Source organism: Fragaria vesca, linkage group LG6, assembly GCF_000184155.1.
Source record: "Fragaria vesca subsp. vesca linkage group LG6, FraVesHawaii_1.0, whole genome shotgun sequence".
NCBI classification, from domain to species: Eukaryota; Viridiplantae; Streptophyta; class Magnoliopsida; order Rosales; family Rosaceae; genus Fragaria; species Fragaria vesca.
This window is the reverse complement of record NC_020496.1, coordinates 36,621,525-36,644,168: the sequence shown is the minus strand read 5'-3', so window position 1 is coordinate 36,644,168 and position 22,644 is coordinate 36,621,525. Positions and strand designations below refer to the sequence as shown.

At 39.5% G+C, this 22,644-nt stretch overlaps 6 protein-coding genes across 6 annotated transcripts; 2 read left to right on the top strand and 4 right to left on the bottom strand.

The window, feature by feature from the left end:
• Window positions 1-149: 149 nt before the first annotated feature.
• LOC101311025 lies at window positions 150-5,830 on the bottom strand. Its single transcript, XM_004306272.1, has 10 exons — window positions 5,605-5,830; window positions 4,718-5,125; window positions 4,471-4,607; window positions 3,870-3,983; window positions 3,651-3,746; window positions 2,992-3,168; window positions 2,703-2,862; window positions 2,189-2,343; window positions 1,961-2,087; window positions 150-1,821 (listed from the first exon to the last, which is right to left on the bottom strand). The coding sequence occupies exons 2-10, from the start codon at window positions 5,033-5,035 to the stop codon at window positions 520-522; spliced, it is 2,586 nt and encodes an 861-aa protein (XP_004306320.1). The 5' UTR covers window positions 5,036-5,125; window positions 5,605-5,830; the 3' UTR covers window positions 150-519.
• Window positions 5,831-6,726: 896 nt separating this feature from the next.
• Window positions 6,727-7,674, bottom strand: LOC101304691 (N-alpha-acetyltransferase 30-like). The gene is made up of 2 exons (XM_004304522.1): window positions 7,265-7,674; window positions 6,727-7,196 (listed from the first exon to the last, which is right to left on the bottom strand). Exons 1-2 carry the CDS (start codon window positions 7,589-7,591, stop codon window positions 7,035-7,037), a joined length of 489 nt encoding a protein of 162 aa, XP_004304570.1. The 5' UTR covers window positions 7,592-7,674; the 3' UTR covers window positions 6,727-7,034.
• Window positions 7,675-7,794: 120 nt separating this feature from the next.
• Window positions 7,795-9,566, top strand: LOC101304403 (cytochrome b-c1 complex subunit Rieske-2, mitochondrial-like). Its single transcript, XM_004304521.1, has 2 exons — window positions 7,795-8,007; window positions 8,651-9,566. Exons 1-2 carry the CDS (start codon window positions 7,845-7,847, stop codon window positions 9,292-9,294), a joined length of 807 nt encoding a protein of 268 aa, XP_004304569.1. The 5' UTR covers window positions 7,795-7,844; the 3' UTR covers window positions 9,295-9,566.
• Window positions 9,567-9,695: 129 nt separating this feature from the next.
• On the bottom strand, window positions 9,696-11,422 carry LOC101304114. The gene is made up of 4 exons (XM_004304520.1): window positions 10,626-11,422; window positions 10,429-10,547; window positions 10,149-10,301; window positions 9,696-10,067 (listed from the first exon to the last, which is right to left on the bottom strand). Exons 1-4 carry the CDS (start codon window positions 10,977-10,979, stop codon window positions 9,881-9,883), a joined length of 813 nt encoding a protein of 270 aa, XP_004304568.1. The 5' UTR covers window positions 10,980-11,422; the 3' UTR covers window positions 9,696-9,880.
• A 2,641-nt stretch (window positions 11,423-14,063) lies between these two features.
• On the top strand, window positions 14,064-20,438 carry LOC101303829 (histone-lysine N-methyltransferase, H3 lysine-9 specific SUVH4-like). Its single transcript, XM_004304519.1, has 16 exons — window positions 14,064-14,150; window positions 14,272-14,684; window positions 14,767-14,853; window positions 14,961-15,014; window positions 15,449-15,503; window positions 15,682-15,791; window positions 15,909-16,085; window positions 16,494-16,592; window positions 16,766-16,864; window positions 17,183-17,232; window positions 17,317-17,405; window positions 17,598-17,757; window positions 17,881-17,986; window positions 18,113-18,295; window positions 19,743-19,979; window positions 20,062-20,438. Exons 2-16 carry the CDS (start codon window positions 14,352-14,354, stop codon window positions 20,173-20,175), a joined length of 1,953 nt encoding a protein of 650 aa, XP_004304567.1. The 5' UTR covers window positions 14,064-14,150; window positions 14,272-14,351; the 3' UTR covers window positions 20,176-20,438.
• A 284-nt stretch (window positions 20,439-20,722) lies between these two features.
• On the bottom strand, window positions 20,723-22,368 carry LOC101303538. Its single transcript, XM_004304518.1, has 2 exons — window positions 21,950-22,368; window positions 20,723-21,765 (listed from the first exon to the last, which is right to left on the bottom strand). Exons 1-2 carry the CDS (start codon window positions 22,319-22,321, stop codon window positions 20,866-20,868), a joined length of 1,272 nt encoding a protein of 423 aa, XP_004304566.1. The 5' UTR covers window positions 22,322-22,368; the 3' UTR covers window positions 20,723-20,865.
• Window positions 22,369-22,644: the final 276 nt, after the last annotated feature.

Here is a 22,644-nt window from a genome sequence, read left to right as displayed (position 1 = left end):
AGAGAGAGAGTTTGGCCATACCAACAAACAAAAGAAATGATACTCAACTCAATAGAGCTTAATTATGTAACCAGCATATGCCTCTGACAAAAACTTAAAGCCTCCAAAATTATTGAAAGAATCTCAAGAACAGAGATAAGAAGTTGCAAAAAAAAAAAAAAATTAAAAAAATGCCCATGAAAACTAAGTTCTAAATTGTTACTCAGCTAATAAATTAGAGTACCTGGACTTCTTCAAAAATCCCACAACCCCCCAGCTGCTATCTGCCTGCCCATCTAACATATATACACGGTTACTATGGCCCTTGTATAGGTATGTACAAAACCTAACTCCAGCTTTACTTTTTCGTTTTCTGTGAATCTCCAGTAACCTCACAATGCTGCCTCACCATTCCCCTCCTCTGCATCACGTACAGCAAGTCAAAATTTCCTTTTACATGCATCTTGATTTTGGAATTCCTGTTCTGTCCTCCCTCTGAACCAAGCACACCACATTCCCAATACAGCAAAAACATAGGTGTCATTGGTTCCACGACCTCAAGAATGTTTTACCCATGGGATCACGTATACCAGAGTTCTGATGAGGTAAATTCATCCATTGCATATCGTCATGCATCACGGAAGTTGCTGCTTCGCGGCCACCCAAATAATCAAGTGCATGAGCTGCTTGTGGTAGAACATTGCCAATCCTCGGAGTAACCCCACTCACTATTCCAGAGTTCCTAGGTGAACTGTACTGATCAGTGGAACCAACTGATTGATAAGGGTTACCTGAACGTAATTGGTTACAATGAGATAGAACACTAAATAAGCTCTCATCAGCAGTACTTCCACTCCCAATGTTGTGACTTGTGACGGTAGCAGCATCTGACCCAGACCATCCACCATGAACTGGATGGTCACCAGAAAACCAATTCTGACTCGACGTATCTGCACTTGAGTGAGATTGGAGAGGTCCTGGCATTTGAACACTACTGGCATTCCAATCCTGCAAATTGACTGGAGTATGATGCTCCTGCCTCGGAAATAAGTATCTACCTCCATCAGAGTAAATGCTCTCAGTTAAGTTTTGAGGCATGTAAACACCATTCTCTCTCTTCTGCCCCAACTCCAGAGGCAGTGACTGGTGTTGCTGCTCCTGAAAATGCACGGGAAACTGACCATTACCCATAAACACATTGTTTGGTGGCCGGAAATCCAATTCAGCCTGTTTATGCAAAGGGTAGGATAAGAGAGACTGAAGCAATTCATTGCGATCTTGGTTTGGGTAAGAACTGAAGGAGCCATTATCTGATTGTCTGTGCAATAGAACTTTCCCCATGTTTCCCACAGGAAAATCAGATTCCAGATCTAGTATATGTGTCTGATGCTGTTCATTAACTTGTGGAAGCGTAACCGACAATTCACTGACAGATGCATATTCATGGTTTGCAGTAGAATCATAGTAAGAAAGTGGCATGCTCACTGCCTTCCAGGCATCTCCACTAGAACACAAATGAGCTTCCTGACTTACAGCGGCATGGACGTTCAGATTCCCTGAGTACTCAGACAAATTTGGAGGAGAATGATCTGATTCTGTAATGATGTCTTTCTCTAAATCATTATCTGATTCTATGCACAAATGTTTTTCAGAATCTATATCTGTGATGTTGCACTCATGCCCATCAGTAAACTGCTGAGACTTCTCATCTTCTTCCCTGCGGAAGTCCTCTCCCTGTTGCAAGTCAGGTATAGACTTTTCATCATCATGCATAGTAGATTCATGATTCTCCAGTTCAAGCTCATCCTGACGCATACTACCATTCTCATTGCCTTCGTCCTGCTGAACACCAGATCACAAAACGACAAATTAAGTATCATACAACAGATAGACAGGTTTAATAATTATCAGCTGGATGTCCCTGAAGCTGATAATACCCAAAAGCTGAGAATGGAAGAGGACAGAGGCTATAATCACAAACCTCCATCACAGACTCTAGCCTTTCCTTCATGTTTGTCTCCAAAGACATTATCATTTTCCGTCTCTGCAAACGCATTTCCATCCAGATTGCATAAGCTGCTGGGAGATCTTTTCTTGCCAATTGCAACCTACATAAACAAGACAAATAGAGGATAAAGAATAAAAAAAATTATCCAGAAACTCGATATATATGTATATATATAATATGTATGTATATACCCACACTAACCAGTGCTTGTGCAAGTTCTTCTGCTCTTCTTCTACAAAGACGTGATAAGGTTGTATATTACAGTCATTACCTAAAACCCTGTTAAGAGACCTGAACTGAATGCTTCTGCCAGACTGCTTCATGCTTTTAACAATTTCATACTGCTTTTTGCTAATCTGAAGTAATAAGAAGTGCACAATCAGCAAGAGACTACAAAAACCTGAGTGTTTTAGTCTAGAAAAGTTTTGTGTGAAAGAGAGTAACATCCATCCAGAGGATCTTCTGTTGGCCAGCATATATTTAACTAATCTAAGAATACATATAACAACGGCTATGTGGCTATTAGTTATCCAGACAATTCAACCCAAACAAATAATGGATATCTGGATTAAGTACAGGATCTTAAAATGAATCCACAAGACCATCATTTACACCTGCAAACTAGTGAATGAAGAATCCTAAAAGGAGGCTGGACAACTCTAGCCAGAGACCGGAATAGTATAGTTAATTACACAAAAAGTGAAGGAACACCAACCTTAACATATGACATGTATTTAGAACCATCGTTATTGTAAATATTATTGCGTTTGTGTAGCTTGTCTCCTTTCTTGGGGGTTGCTCCTACATGAAGTGCATCATCTTCTGTAAGCAATTTTTGTCTATTTTTGTCTTTTAGGAAGCCTTTCTCATTGAACCTGCACCAAAAATGATCAATGGATAACAATGATATAGCAACTACAAGCTAAATATTAAAGAAATTAGCCTCGAAGACATATAATTTAAGAAAACTTGAAAGGATGTGAAGCATAAGAAAGTTAAATTACCTGCTCTGAAGTTCCCCGCCCTTGTTCACAGATGAAATCTGGTTATCACTACAGCATGCTTTCTCATCTGCAACCCAAGAACCAGATTCAGACGTAGGTGTGGCATTTTCATCCAATTCACAGAATCTGGATTCATTTGCATGTGAAGAACTATATTTCTCCATATCTTTTCTTGACCTACAGTAATAATACACCAGAATGAAATTAAATAATCAATTGATAAAGTGAGAACATGAACCAAGAACAAAAAACGAAAGAGACATACAGGAACGCTCATAATTACTAGCATTAGCATCTAATAAATCCAAAAGCACACAAGTTTCTAGTTACAAAAAAGCATTAAATACAGAAGGACGAAATAGGTAAGCCGAGGTATTCAATCATGAATGACAAATTAATACACATGAGTTTAAGAATATCAGCAATAAAAATACTAATAATGGCAACCAAAACAACAACGTAATACTAATAACTAATCTCATATATTTGCATAGAAAATAAATATAAATATATACAAAACAAGATCATAGATATCAATGACCTGAGTAGGTTTCAAAACTCAAATTATCATCCATCAACATCAAGAAAAATCTGCTGAATTTAACAATTACACATGCAAATTTAATTTATATGTGCGACTAATGTGTAACAGAAACTACAATCCAACCGACCTCCATATTTTCTGCAAAAATTCCTCTTCAGGATCTTCACATCTTGCATATCTCTCCTTCAACTTCAGTAAGTACGCAATCAAACTGCACAAAACAGTGTGACCATATATATTAGAGAATAATCAACCTTTCTTTTGGCACAAAGCAATATCACCTTTAAGCAATACTGTCACAATTATTATAAGAAATTAGTAAATCTTCACGTACTCATTATGATACTTCTGCAACTCCTTATAGTACACTTTCTTATCAGTCATTAGACAATGTTCCCGACGAAGAATGACATCAGGGTGGAAACTACCTGAGCAAAGTGAAGTACCCCTGAAAGAATGCATTTCAGATAAAGGTCATCATCACATAATCGAATTATAATATGAATAAAGAAAGGAGCTCTACTTTTCAATAACCCGATAACCACATATAAGTTCTTTCCTTGGTTTTATGGTAAACAATTCATACAAAAAAAATACAGGAACGGCCCCGACGTTTACAAAATGGGCCACAGAGAACGAGAAATTGATCGAAAAGAGAACAATTATTACGTAATATCACTATACCAGAACATTCTTAATCACTAGCGAGTATTTTCTCAAACAAAGCTAAAGCATTTAGAAACTGACTATATATTCAGCATCTGAGGATTTCCTTACTCTTAAGAATAAGAACCTAAACTAATGGAGTGGAAAAAAGTTCACAAAAACAATAGCACGACTTGCTGTTCCCCAGCATATATGAGTTGAAAATGTATATGGGTCCTGAAAGTAGTCAACTTATTCACACAATACAAGTGAGAACTAACACTACTTGCCATTTGACAAAAGGGTTTCCAAAGTGAAAGTAATCCCCAGCAAGCAATGCTTTCACAACTTGCTGCGCCTCCGATCCCCTAGGAAGAAACTGCATAAGATAACTTCTCTCATTCTCTGAAAGATGCGTCTGCCAAACCTGCAGAACATTTCAAATTAAAAAGCAATTTTTCAAAAAGAAACACAATTATCATCTGTGAAACAGAACTCAGATTCAATAATTGTGGATAACCATGAATTAAAAGCTACCTCATATGAAAGCACATCTTCTAAATTTTTCAGTTCATAAATGCCATGAGGAACAACAAAAACATCAGCCGGAATATCATAGCTAGTGAAAGTAGAATCAATGTACGGCCTCATATCATTCCAACTTATGCCAATTTGATCCCTTTTAGCAACCACCATTTTCTGACTTCCATCCCACTCGAGAGAAATATGAGGGTTAATGGTTGAATCATCTTCATTTACTCCCATATTCTTCTTTTTTGCTCTATGTTGGTCCCTAGAATTGCAACCAACAAGGGTAGCGCCATTTGATCTTTTTCTGCGTTGATCAGCCGCCATTTCGTGCCAGATGTCAAAAAGCAGCTCTTAAAAAGAACATATAATCATACAGTATAACCTTCCACAAATGCGGTCCCTTTCAAAAGCAACCTGAGAGCAAACATGCAAAGACTACTTAATATGACTTGTAACTCAAGAGAATAGCCTGTCTCTATATCTTAACAAAGTCCTGTTATGATATCATATTTGAAATACAATATATAAGAAGCCATAAAGTGTGTGCACAATGCCAAATTAGAGACAGAGAGAGGTTTGAATACAGAAGTGCATTAAAATCGAAACGACAGAGTCAGTATAGGAAATCATAACTGAATGGTGGACAAACAATGCAGCTAACTGGTAACTGGTATCAGTCTATGAGAGTAAGACAGCGAAAAGGTTTAGTAACAGAAAATAAAGTGTTAGGCAGTCAAATGGAAAAAAAAATTAAGGGTGAAGAAAGCAATTGCAGAAATTAAAAATCGCATACAAATTCAGAGACCCACAGAAATAGATTGAGGCTTTGACGAGAGAGTAATTCAAATAGGGTAAGCGAAACCCTAAGCAATGGAAGAAGAGAAGGGCAATACCTGACGGCGGAGGACGACGACGATAAGGTGAAGGTGAAGGAGGAGAGAGAATATTAGTATTAGGGATTGAAGAATTGAAGTCGACAGAAACCATAGAAAGAGGGTGTAGAGATATGTCGAGTGTGGAACCGTTAATTTCTTTCTTCACATTCAATGGTTCATTCGCGCGTTCGGGCGCGGCTTGGCTCGAGCCGCGGCTCTCTCTCTCTGATTCTCAGTTTGTGGGCGTAGCTCGCACCACCAATTCTTCTTTCTGTCTCTCCGACGGGAAGCTCCGATTTCTTTTCTCTTTTTTTTCTTTGTAAGGTTTTTCTTTTTGGATTCGGTGTATATATGCTATATTAATTTTCACATACAATAAAGGAAAAATAAAATCACTCCATTTCGGTTACGTTAAACTATTTAATTTTAGTTAGTTTTGGGTCAGATAATACGGGTTTGAAATGACACTGAAATCACAAATTACATACTCAACTAACAGACATCATCAAACAATCATATCCAACCATTGTTTGAAGTAAATTTAACAGTCGAAAACAAACACAACCCAACTTAATTTCAATGAACTTCGAAGGTTGGTTGAGCAATTACTAACCATTGCTCAAATGGGTTCTGCAAGCCACAATCAGTTCATGATGTTCATAGGTTGGTGACTGCCTCCCCACAATCTAAATACCGTTATTCTAGTAAATTTTTCATGGTGTTGTTGTCTTTTAAATGCCAGTTTCTTAGTGGTGGAATTAGTTCGTGAGAAGTTCAGCAAGGGATTGGTGGTGGAAGCTGTGGAGGGTCTGAGTAGGAAGGATTATGTAATAAGACTAGGCCTTGAACTATTTTGGCCCAGATAAGTATATGGGTAGAGGCCCATTACTAGCCAGTACCAAACAACACCAAGAAGCCGGTATGCTGACTTCGGCAGCTGGTTTTAGTAGCAGATTTTGCCAACCGAATCTTAAGTTAGTTGATACACTATACCGGCCAAAAAAGGTGGTAACCGTACCGAATCCACCCCTAGTATCTAGCTATACATTCGCGCAACTTGTTGGCCTAGCCAGGTTCCCGCTAAACCAAACTCCCAGAGCAAACCGATATAGATTTTGAGTGCATAGAGCTGTGTAATTTGTTGATGAAGTTTTAACGAGTTCGTTGTTATTTCTAAGTGAAACGAGTATCCGGCAATGATTCTCAATGAAAGCACGTTATGAAAGGAATCAAGGCTAACAGAAAGCCATTTTGTTGAACTAGCTACAAAATGAAGCCTTTGGTACAAACAAATCAGTAATCTAATTTCATCGGCCCTTTTCAGTCATCCTCAAGCTTCGACATTTGGGGCTTTTCAAGCTTCGACACTAGCCAAAACAAGAAAGATAGACAGACGAAGGGAACTCCAGGAAAGTAATGAACAATATGCTGATCGCAATGAGTATGGATCAATTGATACAAGGGGAAGTCGGGCGTGGAAAGAGCAGCTTGAGACGGAAAGCATCAGCCCCGTTGAGGTAGTAACGGAAGAGCCTTTTGGCCCTTATGAACCCAAGACGCCCATATAGAGCCAGTGCTCCTTTGTTACTCACTTCTGCTTCAAGTGTGACCTGAATAATAACACACCATAAGAAAGAAATCAGGACCAAATCAAAAACAGAGAAAAGAAAAGACCTACCTCATCACACCCGGATTCCATCATGACTTGAATAGATCTGGTAACGAGCTGGGTAGCGATCCCTCTGCCTCGGTAGGAATCGACGACGACGAGCATGGCGATGTAGCCTCTGTAGGTGTTGCGGTGCTCCCCCATCTTACACACGACGGTTCCCACACACTTGCCTCTGTGGAAGGCCAGAAAACACAGCTGAGGCCACAAATACACGAAGTAGCGGTACGTGAAGATCGAGTACGGCTCGCTCAGCTCCTTGTCCACCAGCCCCATTATCAGCGGCAGATGCTCTTCTCCCGAGTAGCTCACGTATTCTATCTCCGATGATTCCATCTTGATTTCTTGGTTTCTTTCTGAAATGTATATATGCGGCTGGCTGTGTCTAGACTAGGGGAAGGAAGAGTCGTCTCTCTATCACGGGCCAAAAGCAAGCCCAATCCCTCTCTTAAGGCCCAGACAGGTGACGTGTGCAGTTTTTGTTTTGCCACTTTTATCCCGACTCCTGCTCCTCCCTTCTTCTCTCTCTCTCTCCACAAACCAATTGCGTTTCGCAGCGCAGCAACACTTGATTAACCAGAATCACAAGATGTTGAGGGTTGCGGCGAGGAGGCTCTCTTCTCTGACTGCTTCGCCGTGGAGGCCCAGCCAGGCCACTGCAGCCTCCTCCGTCCTGTCTCGGAATCTCATCGACTCCTCCGATGACCTCAGATCCACATACTTGAGGCCCGACTTGTATCTTCCTTCCAGAGGTTAGGGTTTCCCCGCTTTTTAGGGTTTTCCCCCAAATTTCTCGAATTAATCTCTCCGTAACTAATCACGCAGCCTTCAATTAAAGCTTTTGGATTCATATTCTCACAGCTCGTAATGGTTATCTGAATTGAACATGTTATTGTGTTTGTATTATTTGTGCTTCATCATTCTAAGCTGAGTAAGAAATGGATATTGATTAGTAAGTTTACTATATACACCCATAACCATGTTTTGATTAGATTGCTTCATTAGAGTTGAGGTTCGCATCTTATGACATTAGTTGTATTTCGCTATTTTGGTTAAGAAGGGAATGATTGCTGAATTGATTTAGAGCATGAATCGCACAACGAAAGGTTAGAATGATTGCTGAATTCATTTAGAGCATGTATCGCACAAGGAAAGGTTAGAATGGTTGCTGAATTCATTTAGAGCATGTATCGTACAACGAAAGGTTTCGTGCCTTCATTGGAAGTCTTTTGATCAAGAACAAGAGACAAGAGTTCATAAAATCTGCAACTTTATGTCTTAAGATTCTGAGGATTTTTGGAATGATCCACTACACTTAACAATGCGTTTTCGTTGGCTCAATATATGACTTTCATCGTCATGTACTCTTGTTTGTTAATTAGCCATTTGCTTCAGGTTTCGCTTCCAATTCAGTGACCCCATCAGGGGACAACAGCATAGTACCAGATGTTCCTCCAACTGTTGCAGCTGTCAAAAATCCATCTTCAAAGATAGTTTATGATGAATACAACCATGAGCGTTACCCTCCAGGCGACCCCAGCAAGCGGGCATTTGCCTACTTTGTCCTCACAGGCGGTAGGTTTGTCTATGCTTCTCTAATTCGTCTACTTGTCCTCAAGTTTGTACTGAGCATGTCAGCCAGTAAGGATGTTCTAGCAATGGCTTCTCTCGAGGTTGATCTCTCAAGCATTGAGCCAGGCTCAACTGTGACTGTTAAGTGGCGTGGAAAGCCAGTGTTCATCAGGCGCCGAACTGATGATGATATCAAGCTGGCAAATAGTGTAGATGTTCATTCTCTTCGCGATCCCCAGCAAGATGCTGAGAGGGTTAAAGACCCAGAATGGCTTATTGTTGTTGGGGTCTGCACACATCTGGGTTGCATTCCCTTGCCAAATGCTGGTGATTTTGGGGGATGGTTTTGCCCCTGCCATGGTTCCCACTATGACATTTCTGGCAGGATCCGCAAGGGACCAGCACCATACAATTTGGAGGTACCTACATATTCCTTCTTGGAAGCAAACAAGTTATTGATTGGTTGAAAAACATCAAGGTTGTTGGACTTGTTTGCGATTCAGTAAGTTTTTTCTTATTTAATCTGATAATGTCGAAGATATGTTACAGACAATGTCTTCCCTTTGGGTTGTTTAAAAATATTATGTAACTTGGATACTTAACTCCCACTGGGAGTGTTAGCTTTGGATTCTCAATAAGTTTACCTTGGCCTGTGATGTGCATGAATGGTACTAAAATTTTGCTAGTAGAGGAAGTTATTTTGGTATTCATTTGTGGAAGAAATTTCATTTATTTAATCATTTGCTACTGTGTATTTTTGTTACAAAATTGCATTTGTGTGTTCTCCCTGAATTGTTTTTATGGTTGTGGGTTGAAGCGTTTTCAGCACTTACCTAAAGGGGCTGTAGCCAAATGCATTAGAGCGTTTGTTGAATAGAAAGAAGACTCCTGAATTCAACTCACTCAATCTGGTGCTAGTTTATATAGTTGGTCAGTATACATATCAAAAAAAACTTCAGGATACTTGAGAATAGATGAGCCTCATTTCCTATTCTCTTCTCCAAGCAACACATTGATACAGATTTAGGTGTTCTTTTCATCTAGGTGTTCTATTTATCTCTCGAATAGACCCTTGACATACACCATCCCTTTCTCGCTCAGTTTAAGCTCCTTCCTCATTTGCTCTACTTGCTGGTCATCCCCCTGAACAACAACCTCTGACTGTGCACCGTCATCTATGACTATCATTTTAACCTTGATCTGCTCCTTTCTTGAGGCTCGTTTCCAGTAATATGCTCCCCTGTGTTACATAAGCAATATAAATCAATCAAATTTGCAATCTAGGCAAGAACAAGAGACAACAGTCATGAACTTGACTTACGCCAATGGACTTAAAGTGGTGATCCAAAACCAATTGTTGCCGAAATCTGGAACAGTTATTGTAAGAACAAGGGCTACACTTGCGAGGCTGATGCAGGTGCAAAAGGTAAGCAATGCCGCTTGGCCTCGACTTGGAACCATCATACCTTCAAACCTTCATTCCGGAATTAAGACTCAGCACAAGAATTTAAATCGCATAGTATTAGGGAAATTTAACTCATAATCAATTGTTGAACCAGTATCTGGGTATGGTCGATCAGAGGATAAGGTGGGTGGCTTACGTGATGGTCTCTCCTCTATCAGTGACCACAAAATTGTTGCGGGTGAAGAAGGAGAGAATTTCACCCGCGAGTTGATTCGGTGCCTTCTTCTCTTCACCGATAAAGGTCTTCTGCACAATCTGCAATCGAATCTAGATCAGTATATAGATAAGAGTAAGAAGAAGAATGAGCAGGGGAAGAGAGTTTAGGTAGGTTACCTTGGATTTAACAGAACGTTTGATGAGGGACCAAAGGCCTGGAACAGAGATGACGAAGAGACCCAAAGAAGTGTAGTAACTGGCCAAGGAGTAACCGGCGGTGTCTGCAGCCAGCAGAAACAGCGAGGTCGATGGTGTCTGCTGATGGAATTGATCCAGAAGCACAAGAGGAGGAGGAGAAGAAGAAGAAGCAATGAGAGACTCGGCAAGGGATGCATGAACTGCACATCTCCTCTTGGCGCTTGAGCGTCGACTCAGCCATGGTTGCGCCTGCTGCTGAGATATATCTTTAACTGCTTTGGAACGACTGAGAGATGGAACAATCGGAGTCCATGATAACACTTCGGCTGCCATTGGTAAGCAATGGAAGAAGAAAAGGGCAATACCTGACGGCCGAAGACGACGACGATAAGGTGAAGGATAAAGTGGAGAGAGATCGTGAATATTAGGGATTGAAGAATTGAAGGGAGATAGAGACGACAGAGACCATAGAAAGAGGGCGTAGAGATGTGTCCAGTGCGGAACCGTTAATACCGTTAATTTCTTCACATTCGCGCGTTCGGGCGCGGCTTGGCTCTAGCCATGGCTCTCTCCTCTCATTCTGATTTTGTAGAGCAGCATTTTTTTAAAATAAAATTAAAAACAAAAAAATTACAAAGGATAACCTCGAGGGCACCCACGCTGAGAAGAACCTAGCTAACAGCACGCCGGAAGTTTGGGGAATGGAACAACCGATCCAAATGTGCATGCACCGTAAAGCATGACCCGTATTTGCAAGAGCATCCGTTAGAAATTTTTTTTTCATGAAGACATGAGTAAAAGAGACGTTTGTCAAACCATTGAAATAGTGAAGAGATCCTTTGATTTCTTTCTTGTCTTTTCTTTTGTTATTTTGTAATGTTTCCTTTCTCGATTTGATGGCAGTTTAATCTTAACAAACTATTAAAAAAGAAAATCACTTGAATTTGATTACACTAACTATCATATTTTGGTAGAATTTGCGCCGGATAAATTGACTAAACACTAGTACTAGTGTCACGAATTTGAGTTTGCAATCTCAACTAAGTGGCTACTCACATTCGACCATCGTTTAATATAAATCAAACATTCGAGAACTAATACAACTCAGCTTAACTAAATGCTTTCTATCATTGAATTGTTAATGGGTTTTAAAAAAAAAATTTAAAAAAATTAAGGTTGGTTAAGCATGATTTCATTAGAGAGTTACTGATTGTTAACTCGAGGTTGATCCGTGTCCACTACTAACCACTTTCACTGACTTTGCATTGCATCAAGTATAAAATGTCGAATCATATCCATAAAGCCTCATTCGTCTACATCGAGTTTTCATATATTCAAACTCATTGCGTCTTTCTTTTGATGGGAAACCAAATGTCCAACAAAATGGGTAATTTATTTATTTTTTGATGTGGAAAAAAAAGTACAACAATTACAAACTAAAACCTCAAACACACCCTAAGCTATAGAAGTCAAAATTAAAAGCCGGCAAAGTAGATAAAGGTAATTTAGTAGAAACAATAAATGTGAGGAGTATTAAAGAAGGGGTAACATACCTTGCTAGCCCTTCAATTATCCTAGTAAATACTCACATACATCTAAATGATTCAATAGATACTCATTAATATTGATAATAGCAGAGATTAACTTTTTCTTGATCGAGATCCCATAGTTTTCTCAATGGTTTTCTAGACCAAAAGACTAATTCGTGCTGGGAGATGTCAGAACGCTTCCTCTCTAGCCATAACGAATAATTTGGGATTTAACTCCAATAAGCGTCACATTTTTGAACCCGGAGTCAACACCTAGGCTCTTACCAACTCGACTACTTGTGGTGGTTAGCAAAGATGAAACTTTTATGTAAGCCAATGCGTTGTTTTTCATTTAACCACTTAAAACGTTATTATATATGTTTTGTAAGAAAAGGGGTTAGATATTGCAAATATATACTCACATAAATTCAATTAATAATTAAAATAAATAATTATAATTGTAAAATCAAGAACGCAAGATGAACATGAAGATCACCAATGTTACCAACTCGGATGTAAGAGGAGAGGAAAAATTTGAAGTCGAGTCGTGTGTCTCACACACTTTCCTTAAGACAAATTATGCCTCTTTTATCGGTGTAAAAAGGCTTGATGACACTTGTCTCCCAAGATACAACGACTGCTCGTGCTTTTGGAGCTGCACTGCTACCAAAAACACTCGACGAACTTGTTGTACATTATTTCTATCACCAGAAAACTAAAACTAGAGAGGGAGAGAGAGAACTCAAGAGAGGAGAAGATGATTTGAGTTGGTGTCTAGAATGAGGGAAGAGGTCACCTATTTATACCCTTTAAGCCACTTGAATGTCATGAATTCATATTCATGAGTTACAACCCTTTCACCTTTGGTGTAGTTAACATCTTGTAATGTTACAACCTTTCATAACACCACTATCATTCCATTTAACATCTTGTGATGTTATAGAATCCAAACAACCATGGAAGGTGAAAAATATAAAACCGTTTCAAGTATTCAACTTTAAGTGACTATTCTCATTCAACTATAACCCACTTAAATTATTCAATTTAAAATGGTTAAATAAAATGGTGATTTTCACCATTTTGTCCAACATATTTTTGATAAACGATAGCGGCAAAGTGCGCTAAACCATTCTCGTTCTTCAGGAAATTATTTTCATTCTCGTTCTTCAGGAAATTATTTTCTTTGTTTTTGCTTCTTAAACATTAAAAATGAAAAACTTTCATTTCATGATGGTCACTTTATGCGAACCAAAAGAGGCAAACTAGGGGTGGACGATAAAAAGGCTTCCGGATTTTAGGTAGAACAAACATACCACATAGCTGGTATAGCAGGCTAATCATAAATCATGTCCCATTCACCACGGCTCCACTCATGTAGAGGGGGATGAAATGATGATCAGTATTTCATTTTAAAACATGAGTAGTATCGTAAGGAAAATTCTACTATGGTGATGGGTATAAATGTATAATATACATTCTCAATTTCTAAGCAAATTTTCTTCAAAATTTTTAACCCACCACCTCCTTGCAAACACATGCAACAACACCTTTATTATTTGAATACAATAAAGAAATATAATTAACTCGGCATGCAAGCCATGTGACATGACATGTCTGATCTATTTTATAATTATAAATTTTACTTTATGAGAGCCTATGGGTCCTGTTGAAGGTGAAAAGAAGGTAAAGTTACTTGAGAGTGGCTATATCAATTATGTCAATAAAACTCACTTATTAGTATTTAAATTCCAAATTTGTTAATGATTTTAAAATTTTATGATTAATTCCGTATTTAACAGGTCCGTTTACAATATCAGGTAGGAGGTTTGAACCTAATAAGAAAGGGAAAACATAAAGTTTCTAAAAACAAATAAAAAGAAAATGAATTAGTAGAGAGCATGAAGCGAATTTGGTTTTGGCTAATCGGAGGAGGGAGCGGGATACGAAGAGGCAAGGAGGCGGGAATAGCACAAAAGTAAGGGCCCATTTTCCATCACAAAACCACAATTACATCACACCCGCTCCTTCTCTCTCTGCTCAAAATCCCTCCCCCACTTTTTTTTTTTAATATTTAACCTCCTCCTTGCGTGTGTCAGTGTGTGTGTCTCTCTCTCTCGCTGCTTGTAAAGTGTAAACCCTAAAATCTCAGACTCCTCTTCGCTTCCGGCGGTGGATAATGGTAGTCCAATCGGCGGAGGGGATGGCTTCCGTTGAGAGCTCCATAGACGTTGAAGAAGCCGCCGACGCCGCCGCTGCAAGCCCACATTCCGACGAGAAGAAGAGGAGACTCAGCTCTCGCATCCAGGTCAAACAGAAGCCCCAAAAGGCGTTTCTCGTCCGCCAAAGAGTGGAATTGCTCGACGAGCACGAACACGGCCCCCGGAAGAAACCAAATGTCGCCGACTCCGAGGAGCTCCCAAAGGCTTGTGACTCTGTTGACAAGAGTGACCGTGTTAGGGCCAAAGAGGCTCTCAGATTGTTCAACAAGCACTATCTCTATTTCGTACAGGTTTGCTTCTCCTCCCTATTTTGTTACCCAATTTTGTCAAGTGCTCATGTTTAGTGATGTTCAATTTCAATTTCAATTTCAGGAAGAAGAGAAGAGGGCGCTGAAAGCTGAAGCTCTGAAGAAGGCCTCCAAAGCTGCAAAGAAGAAAAAAGGTGCAAAGAACTCCAAGGTCAGCTCTCTCTCTCTCTCTCTCTCTCTCTCTCTCTCTCTCGTGTCGATTCATTAGTTTACCACAGCATCTATCTCACTGTAAAATGCACTCATTTTCTGCTGAAGGGGTCTCCGGAGACAAAGGTGGCTAAAAGACCTGATTTGAAGGCATTAACCAAGGCAAGTGTCCATCATTATGGTTCCTCACTAAGCTTTGCATGCCTCATTGTTTATGTAAACATTTGTCAATAAGGCAGGCGATAATCTATTCTCTTAGGCAATGTATGGTTGATGATTTGCTCACTGTTGCATACATGATTGTTGTATTGTATCGATAGCTAATGTTACTGCCCAGTTGTATAGGGATAAGGAGTAGTTGTACTTGCTTTGAGATAATGCTGAAAGTATCATTCTAGTTGTAACTTTCTTAGTTCTTTGATTTCAGTGTAATATGTGCTTTTAAGATAACTTGGTGTTCAATCTTTGTGATGTTCATCTATCCTTGTACCTTTTAGATATTTGTTTCCTCAATCTTATACGTAATGTCTATATTATGGTTTTGATATTCATGTTTACAATAGTCTGATGTACTCTGCACTTAATGATTCTGGCAGATGCACGACGGAAAAGAAATTTTGTTTCCGTCTAAAAGATTTGGAAGCATTCCAGGTTTGTGGCTCTCACTTGGTTTAATTTTTCCAAAATTCCCTGTGCTTACATTGACTGAAGGACAGTCTGGTGCCATTTTGATATATTTATGAGATTGTTAAAGTACATAGTTACGCACACTTCATATCATTTCTGAAAGCTTTTTATCTATGAGTGCTGAAGTTGCTCTGGATTACAGGTATTGATGTCGGGCATCAGTTCTATTCTCGGGCAGAAATGGTTGCTGTTGGTTTCCACAGCCACTGGCTGAACGGGATTGATTATATGGGCCAGTCCTACAGTAAAGGGGTAATGCATATATCTTCCTCTTTCAACCAGAATGCTTAAGCATAAATAGTTATCCAAAGCATATTGATATCTATTTAATAAGGCAACTTCGGATTTCCTTCTGTGTTGAACTTGCAGAAGTACAGCAACTATACAATGCCACTTGCAGTTGCTATTGTTATATCAGGCATGTATGAAGATGATCTGGACAATGCTGAGGAAGTTGTTTATACTGGTCAAGGTGGACATAATTTGACAGGTGATAAGCGTCAATGTCGAGATCAAGTCCTACAACGTGGTAATTTGGCACTGAAGGTGTGTATTTGAGATTCTTCTAGTTTGTTTGCATTCTTTTGTCCTCTTATCTCACTGGAATGGTAGTTTTTGATTCATTCACATGTCTTATTTGATTTTGCTGTGCAACAACGAAGTTTGCCACATCAGATAGTCATATCCATAACTCTCTAAACATATATCCTCCATTTGTATGTATATATAATAGAACCTTAAATAAATGGTTTTAAATTATCATTATCTTCTTCACAATTGAACCTTACCATTTTTATGCTGGTTTTACCTTATGTATTGTTGAACCTTATTAAAATTGAACCTTAATATTCATATAACTGTGGATCTGGATCGGTTTAACCATGCATGAAAACATTTTGAGGTGTGTTTGGAAGGGTTATCTACAAAGTTCACATGTTCTTCACCTTATTGCAGAATTGTGTGGAACAAAATGTACCTGTCAGAGTAGTTCGTGGCCATGACTGTAAAAGTAGTTACTGTGGCAAAATTTACACTTATGATGGACTGTACAAGGTAAATAGAAAGCATTTTTTCTGCAATTTTTTTGTATTTTATATTTCAGTACTCGTTTGCTTCTTTTTATGCTGAATTATCAGGATATGAAACAGTTGCTTTTTGTAATTACAAATAGTGAAGTGGTAGATTTATTGTCTTATTTCTGATTAAGTTTAAATTTTGTTTTACAGGTTGTGAATTATTGGGCAGAGAAGGGTATTTCTGGATTTACTGTTTTTAAGTATCGTCTCAAGCGGCTTGAGGGGCAGCCACTGTTAACCACCAACCAGGTTTGACTATTATTTTTTATAGTAATTTTACCTGTGCTCTTCCTCTGAAGCTTGCTTTAGATCCATGGTGTTATTTGTCATTCTATGGTAGTTAATTTTAATTCCTCTTTATATTTCACGACATTTTGGTTCCACTTTTCTATTCTTTGTCAGTTTTCGTTAGTTTTTTTGCTGTTGGTCCGTTATTATATGCTATCTATATTGGCGTTCTAATTTATGGATTTGTGATCTCATTTTTCATTTTCATATTGTCCAGTCTGGTATGGTGAACCAGTGAGATTTTGGTCTCTCTAATATGCTACTTAACTCCTTTGACAGGTTCAATTTATTAATGGACGTGTACCACAATCTATCTCGGAAATACGAGGGTATTTGGAGAATAATTTGTTAAAAAATAATTAATATCTGAGTTGCAGTTCAGCTTCTAATCACCTATTGTTTTATTGTCTAAGGTTGGTGTGTGAGGACATAACTGGGGGTCTGGAGGATATTCCCATTCCGGCTACCAATTTGGTTGATGATCCACCCGTTGCTCCTACAGGCAAGTTGATCATGTTTATGGACTAATACTTGTTACTTAAATAAATGAGTATTTATAGGAAAATCGGAACTTGATAAGTTTAACGAGTTGTCTTGGGGATTTAGTCATTCTTCCTTATAGAATTACTTTGCTCTCTTCAGTTGCTATGGTGGAGTTTTTTTTTATAGATCTTATTGTATCCCTCAATTCCAGGTTACACGTATTGCAAATCTATTCAAGTTGCGCAAGACGTGAAGCTTCCCAATGATGCCTCTGGATGCAATTGCAAAGGAAGTTGTGTAGATTCTAAGACTTGCGAATGCGCCAAACTTAATGGCTCTGACTTTCCATATGTGCACCGTGATGGTGGCAGGTGAGAATTGCATCAAACATGTTATCATTGAAATGCCACACAAACATCTGATATTAAGATATTTAGTGGTTTATAGTATTTCATTTTCTAACTGTACTTTCATTTTCTGTTGTATCTTTCCAGATTAATCGAAGCCAAGGATGTGGTGTTTGAATGTGGGCCAAAATGTGGTTGTGGACCTTCTTGTGTCAACCGTACTTCTCAGAGGGGGCTCAAGCACCGATTTGAGGTTGTGTTTCACTAGGACTATAATTCATCACATGTAGACACACAGACACCTGAGTCTGACACTTTTGTCGTGTGTCAGAGTGGTGTATGCACAGAATATGAATGTTGTAATGTTTGGTCTTAACAGGTTTTCCGAACACCCATGAAAGGGTGGGCAGTTAGATCTTGGGATTTTATACCATCTGGGGCACCAGTTTGTGAGTACGTTGGAATTCTTCGCAAGACAGAAGATGTGGATAGCGCCTCAGAGAATTATTACATCTTTGACATTGATTGCTTGCAAACAATGAAGGGGCTAGATGGGAGGGAGGTATTGTCACTGCAACTGTAGTAAATTTTGCATACATGTACTGTCATTTCCAGTTTAAAGTCTGTCAGTAGCTACTTGCTTTTGATAAGTTACATCATTATTCTGATAGCTATCATTTCCTTACGCTTGCAAGAATCAACAGCCTCCCAATTTCAACGCATGGTGTGATATATATATATATACATATATATAGAGGCCGGATATGAGGCGGATGTCCGCACTCGGCTTAAAGTGCGGACGTCCCTCCGTTCTCCACCGTCTGGCGCCGGCGACCGCGCGCCTAGACTCTAGCAGCCTCCCTGACCACTTTCCCTCACCGGCGAGTCTGTTCTTTTCCAGTTTTCCAGCGAGATTCACTCAAGTTTGAAGTTTTGGGTGATCTCGCCGGAAACTGGAAAAGAACGGACTCGCCGGTGAGAGAAAGTGGTCGGGGAGGCTGCTGGAGTCTTCTGGGGTGGAGGCACGCCACTGCCGGCGCCGGACGGAGGAGAACGGAGGGACGTCCGCACTTTAAGGACTGTGCGGACGTCCGCTTCTGATCCTCTCTGTGTATATATATATATATACAGCTCTTCTTGGCTGCGGACGTCTGCACCGAAGGTTTCGGTGCGGATTTCTATTTTTGCACCACTTTCCGATCGAATTTCCTCATCTCCACCGTCTAGTATCTAGATAATATTGTGTAGATTATCTCTGCAAAATTTCAGCCAATTTGGTGATCGTTAAGGCTCTCAAACTCGAGTTTTTCTGGTATGAACACAACCGAACAGAATTCAGTCCGTCCATTTGTTTTTCGAGTTTGAGGGCCTTAACGATTATCCAAATTAGCTGAAATTTTGCAGAGATGATCTATACAATATTATCTAGATACTAGACGGTGGAGATGAGAAAATTTGATCGAAAAATGGTGCAAAAATGGAAATCCGCACCAAAACTTTGGTGCGGACGTCCGCATCTGAGAATTCCTGTATATATATATATATAATTAGTTACAGGCTTTCTCATTGTTTATGTTGCTCTAATGTATGGAAGGAATTTCAATAATGATGTATGAAAAGTAGCCAGACAATATTCTTTTTGGTTTTATATTGTTAGAAGTTAGGACTGTTTCTTGACTTAACACTGCCCACATCTGGCTCTTTTTATACCACTATCTTCCAAATGACCTTGTTTGTATGCGTGATGAATAACTATTTGTATACTGTGTGATTATAGTTACGCTTCTGTTATTTGATGATATGTTTTCTATCTAGACTGAAAAGTGCAAACATCTGGCTCTTTTTATACCACTATGTCTCCCAAATGACCTTGCTTATATGAATGATGAATAACTATATTTACTGTGTGATTATCTCAGTGACGCTTTTTTATCTATCATTACTATGATTTTTATCTTTACACTTGATGAAACTTGAAAGACATTTAAGTAATTTATTATTTTTGACAGAGGCGATCACAAGCTGTATGCATACCAACTGTTAATTCCTTGGAGAGGCCGGATGATCAGAAATCTGATAACGTGCCAGAGTACTGCATTGATGCAGGTTCTAATGGAAATATTGCCAGATTCATAAACCACAGTTGTGAGCCTAACCTCTTTGTTCAGTGTGTTTTGAGTTCGCACCATGATATCAAATTAGCTCGAGTAGTGCTGTTTGCAGCAGACAACATACCACCATTGCAGGTCTCCCAATTATCTTTTAAGTGCAAGCAAGATTCTAGCGCTAAATTTTGGAGTAACTGACGTTTTTCTTGATTTCTGATAGGAGCTGACCTATGACTATGGTTATGCGCTTGATAGTGTCTTGGGACCTGATGGGAAGGTAAAGAAGATGTTTTGCCACTGTGGTGCAGTAGGTTGCAAGAAACGGTTGTTCTAGGTGATGAACCAAATCCAATGAACTCTATTTTGTTTTTGGAACTACAAGCTATGTGTTTATTGTGTTTCTAATTGTAGTTCCATCAAACCCGATCTAACTTAATATCCTTTTGTGGGAGATTGTGCTTGAAATGCACTTAGTCATCTACTGACTCTTTGTAACCGGAGTACTGCTTCTGTTAGTCAGATGTAAAGAGGAAATCAGCAATCTTAATGAAAAGCAAGCAATCTTGCCCTGTGTTGGGTGGATTGTTCAATTTACTACAGTTGAGCCTTCTTTTTTATGCTCTCAAAATGTGAGTTGGTTAATAGAGCTGCAGAAGTCAGCAATAGCAGTCATGTGAAGCAGCCTGCACTTGACAAAGTGGTTTTCAGATATTAGTGCTTCCAGGGCCAATTGCACTTATACGCTCAAATTAGACTTTGTTCTTAATCTCATCATATATTAGTTGAACCTCGTAGAGAAATACAGTGACATGGTTGAGTTCCAACATGGGAAACTCAAGGAATTAGGGCCACAATAGTAGTCGCATACTCCTATGGAATATAAGTAACGGGCAAACAGCTGTGAATTCAATCATTAAAATTCTAAACCTGTGAAATCAAGAACTTAGTTGAAGGCGAACACATCAATACAACACTAGAAAATGTATCCTGTTGAAATTCCTCATGCTAATCTGTAATGAGACAACTACTCATCCAACTCTAAACTGGTCCTTGTACGAAACTGGCGGCCACTCCTCTGTACACTTGTTCTTACACTGCTTTCTGTCTCCGGTTCATCTTCGTCCATTGCACACACATCACTGTCTTCTTGTTCCCTGGCTGCAATTGCAATTGGCATGACTTTGTAAAGCGGAAATTCCTTGCTAGCACCTACTGGTCTCTCCAACTCCCCATCAATTTCTAGCATTGTCGCATCAGTTGATTTCTTTTTTGGTGTGAATATGACTGGTTTTGAAAAATCCCTTGGTGCTTCTGCTTCTGCTTCTGCTTCCATAGTATTTGACTGCCCCAGAAGATTACGGAAATCCATATAGGCTTGCCTGTTAGCTTCCTCGTCCACGTCAGGTAATGAATCAAATGTGTAATGTGTATATCTTGATGGATTCCGGATGTAATCTGGAACTGCCGACGCATGATCTTCACCTGAAAGGCTTTTGACAGGTAAATCTATGGATCCATCAGGCTCTTCATCACAATCATCTTTACACTGAGGGTCAAACCGAACACGCTTTCGTGATTTAGATGAGCCTGACTGCTCATCATTCTTTCTCTTCAAAATTGATTTCAGGCTGATAGCATCTTCAGACGTGATGGACTCATCAGCTATAGCACCAGATGCACTGTTCCCAGCAGCTTCAGCACCCTCTTGGAGCCTAATTTGAGCAGCTGCTTCTGCATCCTGTCTGAGTCTAATCTGAGCTGCTAGATGATTGGCACGTGGGTCTGGAGTAAAATCCTCCACTGAATTGGGAACCTCGTATTGAGAATCAATATCTATGGGATAGTCATTCACATCCGTCATATAAAAGCGATATCCAATATTTCCCTTACCAACTGCCACTTTGTCAAATTCATCTTCCTCTTCCTGCACAAAGATACTCATACAGGTTATATCTACGCTCAAATCATGTCAAGCAAGTTCGAGATACTTAAAAAGCTCATATTATTCACAAAGACCAACTAACGTTTAAGAAATAATGACCCAGGGAACTAACATTACCAAAGCATAACTAGATCAAACCAATCAGAATGAGAGAGAGAAAAGTTACCTCGTGGTCGAGAGTAGGGTCCAAGCCAATGCAGTTTTTAATCTGCCACTGCTCCTCGTCATAACCATCCGGCATAGCCGTAGGCTTAGCAGATTGCTCCTCTTCTTCTTCTTCTTCCACGTCATCGCCGTCGTCAAGGTCTAGAAGGTCCTTCTCCAGCTCGCTACCGAAAAAATCATCCTTTGATTCCGGATCGCAAGGTCGGAGTTGGGGTTCGGGGCTTCCCCTGTCCCTGTTCCACTCTCTCTTCTCGATTTCCTCACCTGTCAGCGACCACAGCGAGCTCAGAGATGAAGACGAAACCCTCGCCGATGATGCACCCGCCAGAATATCGAAGGTTTTGCCTACTCGAACGCTGAAACTATCTTCCATGCTTCGATTCTCAAATGCACAAAATTCAATTTAGGGTTTTCGGTTTCAGGTAATCTCCAAATGCTTCCGCTTATATATAGCAACGACATTGAGCTCTTGTGCAGATTATGGGCCGGGTCAATGGAAAGCCCAATTTGGTAAAATTGGTTGACAAATGACAAGTCACTTATCCGTTGGTTTAAATTTAATAAAAAACCATCGCTTTCCATTTCTTCGATCCTTCCTTTTTGGCTTCTTATGAAAGCTGAAAGCTCTCTCTCTGCTTTGCGTTGAAGCGATGATTTCTCTCTCTTTTTCTACAAGTCTCTAACACACTGCTGATT